The following is a 5,386-nucleotide window of genomic DNA, read 5'->3' as shown; positions in this document are numbered from 1 at the left end:
TACATTCAAATGAGATATTTTAAACATATATTATCTTAAAAAATGATGAATTATTTTCACATATATTCCCATGTACAATGTAATAAATAAAAATATTTAAAAAAAAAATGAGATGGAATGTAAGGGATTAAAATATAAAGAACAGAAAAAAAAAAAAAAAATTGAGTAAAAATAAATTCAAAAATTACAAATAAGTAAAAACCAATAATTCTTTAATATAACAGATTGGTTAAACATAATTATATTACATCAACCACTAATTCAAATAATTATTTACTAAAATTTACTAATATATATATTATTTTAATTTCTTGCTTATTCATTATCTTTTATATGCTTGTTTCAAAAGAAATTTTAAAATAAGTAATAATATATTTACGTTAACAAATAATATATTATAATGCAAGTAATATTTTTAAAGAGTTCTGTGATTTAATTTATTGATTAATATTTAAAAATATACTATAAGCTAATACTTAATTTTGTCATTCTAGATCATAAATGAATACTTAATAATAGTCTTAAAACGATTTTTTCATATTCATAACAAATGCAGAAAAAAAAAAAAAAATAGAAATAAAATTAAAAATTTTTTTCTATGATGTATTTATTAGAATATATATATGAATAAGTACAAAAAAACAGTTATGAAACTTCAATAATGTTGTATTATTTAATTTAATATATTATTGCATTTACGTAAAATTTAGTATTATTATTTTTCATTACATAGTTATAATTCATTTTACGATTTTTTAGACATATAGTACGAATAACGTTCTCACAAGTATATTCTAATAATTTTTCATATATTTCATAAGCATTCAACATTTTATTCAATAAATAATATACCTTAAGTTATTCTTTATTAATTAACATTTAGCCCAAATGAAATCAATTTTATTCAAAAGTGGTAATAGACAAGTACAGAACATACATATATATGTATATGTATGATAATGTATACTATTTAAAATTATTTTGTAGCATAATGTATAGCATAACTTATTAAATTTTTGGTAGATTATTTGCATATATTATTAAATGGATTATGTGCATTATAATGTTATTTATCATTCTCAAAAACAGAAACAATATAGTATAATTTATATATTATTATTTCCCATTTCTATATATAAGGTATTAAAAATAAAAAACTGTTAACAATATAATTACAATGTAGTGCGCAATGTGGGAAAAATGATAAATGTAACATAATAACAAACATACTATAAGTGTTAATAATTATCTGGTTTATAGATTATTTATTTTCCAAAAAAACTTGAACAAAAAGAATTGTTTACCTTAATACAACAGCATTTATATACGGTTTTTTGCGTTAAAAACAAAAAAAAAGATCCAAAAAAAAAGCAATAAATTGATTAGTAATACTTTTATATAATAAATTTTAATTTATTTTTCATTTAATTTATATGTAATTTTTTTTTTGTAAGTTATTGTGATTCCTTTAATGAAGGTTATATAAATTTTATATACTAATATATACTTAACCACCATTTAATTTCAAAACATATTTAGGATATATCTTCAATTGTTTTATATTTACTTAAGTTAAAATAAGATAAAACTCTTACAGAATAAATAATAATAAATTTATTTACTTTATATTTCTGATATAAATTACTACGTAGCTCATAAATATGTAATTCCTTTTAATACATCTTAATTTTTAAAATACGATACTGATACAAAATGTACACGATTAATTTTCTTTAAGATTTTCATTTTCAACGAACTAGAGCATCGATATAGGGTCATTATGGAAAATTGTATACCTAAGGTAATATTCATTTTTTTTTTAAACTATTAAATTCATACATAAATTATTTATTTATGATAAAAAATGTTACAGTGCAATGAACATAAAACTTAATACTTACGTAATTTTTAATAATTCTTTTAAATTCAGCATTTCACTATTTCTGGAACGGCAGGATTTTCGCTAACCCTCACAGAACCATTTAGGACTATTAGAACTTACGTACAAAATAGAACTAAATTCTTAAAAACGGCAAATAACGAAAATTTATTTAGAGAAGAATGCAAACAATTAGCTGATTTTCTAATTAAGAATATGTCTCCTCCTCGGCATACAAGCCAACATATGTGGGAATCATTATTAAAGTTTCAACTACACCATTACTTTAAGGATATAACTAATTATGGTGGATGCCCTATGATTTTAAAAAAAGAACATAAAGAACTTTTAGAATTAAAATATAAAGAAGAGGATTTCTGTAAAAAAAGAAGTATAGATTTGAATGTAATAGAAACAATAAAAAAAAAAACTCAGGTAAATGTGAAAATACATGTTTAGACAAATGCAAAACATATAATGCATGGATTAAAGAGATGCAGAAGCAATTTGAAGAAAAGAAAAACCTCTTCGAAAGTTGTTACAAAGTGGAACCAGCAAAAAAGACCAAAAAACTAACTAAAGAATCGACATGTGATATAATGAATCAAGAAACATTTAAAGAACTTTCTGAATGTACAACCTCGAATTCAGCAGAAACTACTGTAGGATTACTTGAAAATAAAAGATTACAAAGTGGAACTGAAGGTACAGATCAAAATATTCCCAAACCTCAAAATCAAAATATAGATGTGCCCACTGCACCAGAAGCACAAACTGAACTTGAACTACAAATTCCATCACAACCTCCATCAAAACTTATTAAAAGTGAAGCTTCAGAAATTCAGCATTCATCTAAAGAAACTGAGAATTCACAATCTTTAACAGATGCATCATTAGAAAAAACTAAAATTTCTGAAGATGTACATGCAGCATCAGAAGTTACTAATGAATTACTCTCTCCAACTGTTCAAGACATACAATTATCTCCTGATCCTAAGAATACACAGCCAACTCATAGTGCATCGACATATACCTTAGCACATAGTCCTCCTCAAATACCCCATACTCCAGGTATCACTAATTTTACTTATATTTCTACATTTTAAATAACTATACTAAATAATATATACATATATATGTATAAAATACAATTACAGGTACGACATTAAATCCAAGTGATAAATATACATCATCTATTTTAATAAGTTTGGTAATTATTATTATATTTTCTCTTTTTATTAAAGTAATATAATAATAAAAGTTTAAAAATATGAAAATCATTTATTTATTGTAATAGCTTATTTTATAAAAATGTTTTTCTTATACTATAGTTTGCTTTAACTGGAATATATAAAAAAAAAAAAAAGATAAGTAGAAGACATGTGAAATTTCTGAGATTGCTTGTACCTTCATTTTCTAACAAGAAAAGTAAAATTTTTACGGATTATCCTTTAGAACACACAATATATGATGATGAAGAAATTATAAAAAAAATAAAAATAAATGAACTTACAAAAAATGTAAATTTATCAAAGCGAACAAGAGACAGATCCAAAATCATAGTAGAAGTACATATGGAAGTACTCGAAGAATTCAGAAATAAAGAATGGGAAAACATCCAAGACGAATTTTTAGAAATATGCATAGATGAGTTCACAAAACAGGATAATATAACCTTTCCTAATTTAATTGATGATGATCTAATAATAGAAAATATTAAATGTATAAGTGATATTAAAAAACAAAATATTCTATGGAATAAATGGATACAAAGACATAGAAATCTTTCTCAAAATCTTAAAAAAGACGATTGGTTTAATAATTTGAAGGATGAATGGAAAAGAGAAGTATCTTACATACAAGAAATGGAAGAAATAAAAAATAAATCTTCAAATGAAAATCAAAAGGTTTCATTTTTAAAAAGGGAAAAAGATATATGGAGACAGTGGATATCAAAAAAGGGTATGATTATACAACAACATCTTGATCAGTACTGGAATAATGGATTAGCGCAGGAGTTGCAGAATATCTCAGATGAATATGTAAATGAAGATACTAAAAATTATGTATCACTATTAAATGTAGAAGAATTGAAGCACAAAGAAAATTATGAAGAATTATATAAATATATAAAAAAAAAATTATTAACAAAGCTTTGTATTCTCGTGCTTATAGCAGTATTAGAAGAATGTAAAAAGGAGGTAAACCTTGAAAATAGAGAATCATATTTGGATAGATCCATAAATGAATGGAAGGGAGAAGGATATTCAAGTAAAAAACAAGAAATTACAGAAAATATAATTGAATATAATAACAATGATATAGAAAATAAAAGAAATGAGGAATTTGATGCTCATATATGGAAAGATAGTTTCAGGAATGAGATAGAAGATTGGATAAGAGAAGATGACTTATATGCAAATTCTATAGTTAGTGATAGAACAGTAAACAAATCGGATGAAATAGCAGAAAAACAGTTTCTATAAATTCATAGGTAACTTCCATAATATATTTAGATGATATTTAAGAAAAAAGGCTACTAATATAAAATATTATTTAAATGTTTTAATGTCTTTAGGAAATAAAGAAAATGAATGTAAAGTAATAAGTAATAAAAAGGAAAAAAAAAATCATGAAACATAAAGTTTGAAATTGAAGCATTTAAAATATATTACAATTATATACGTTTTTTTATATCTGTAATATTATACATTAGGACACTTCGCTAATACTTGATTTAACAAAAATAGTAATATGTTAATACACATATAAAAAAAAAAGATTAATATTAAAATTTTTCGAAAATGTTACACCTTGAAAAAATTATAATTTGAAATAATAAAAAAAAACAAAATAAAAAATTTGTAACACTATTCCTGAATTAATATAATATTATTACAAAAATTTATATAATTCTATTTTATTCCATTACTTCTTATTTTACAGTTATTTTCACGTTTAGAAATATACTTATTTGTATCTTTTATATATTTCCATTGATCAACCGGTTTCATGTTTCAATTTATATAAAAAATTTGTTCATAAAAAAAAAAAAAAAATAAGGAAAGGAACTCTTTATATGCATGAAAACTTAATGATAATTTACACAAAATCTGTATTACGAATTGTATTAAAAAAAAAAAAATATGCTACATACTTAATGAAAACGTCTTATTCTGTTATGAGTTAATGAATATAGTACATTAATAGCGTTCATTTATTGTATATTTTCAAAATTTTACCTATAGCTATATTTGCGTTCTTTTTAATTATTTATTTTTTGGAAAAATTAAAAAATTATATTTAAGAATTCTATTTCTTAATGAAGAATTTCATTTTCTCCATAATATATAATGAATAATAAACTAAACACATTTACATATATATATACATATTTATAAAAAAAAAATATTCTTTTTTCATTTTTAGGAGAATAAGAAAAAGATACCATAAATCAATATGCTGTATATTTTACTACAATTGTGGGAGATATTCTCAATTAGAACG

The 5,386-nt window shown here is 22.1% G+C and overlaps 1 protein-coding gene across 1 annotated transcript; it reads left to right on the top strand.

The window, feature by feature from the left end:
• Positions 1 to 1,780: 1,780 nt before the first annotated feature.
• On the top strand, positions 1,781 to 4,365 carry MKS88_000265 (STP1 protein; the record flags this gene model as incomplete). Its single annotated transcript, XM_067219372.1, has 5 exons — positions 1,781 to 1,801; positions 1,931 to 2,314; positions 2,380 to 2,950; positions 3,037 to 3,089; positions 3,211 to 4,365. The coding sequence occupies 5 exons, from the start codon at positions 1,781 to 1,783 to the stop codon at positions 4,363 to 4,365; spliced, it is 2,184 nt and encodes a 727-aa protein (XP_067070302.1).
• Between the last annotated feature and the right edge of the window lie 1,021 nt (positions 4,366 to 5,386).

This window comes from Plasmodium brasilianum (genome assembly GCF_023973825.1).
Source record: "Plasmodium brasilianum strain Bolivian I chromosome Unknown PB_00_11, whole genome shotgun sequence".
Classification (NCBI taxonomy): Eukaryota; Apicomplexa; class Aconoidasida; order Haemosporida; family Plasmodiidae; genus Plasmodium; species Plasmodium brasilianum.
Note: the sequence above shows the minus strand (reverse complement) of the source record. Positions and strands in the feature narration are given on the sequence as shown.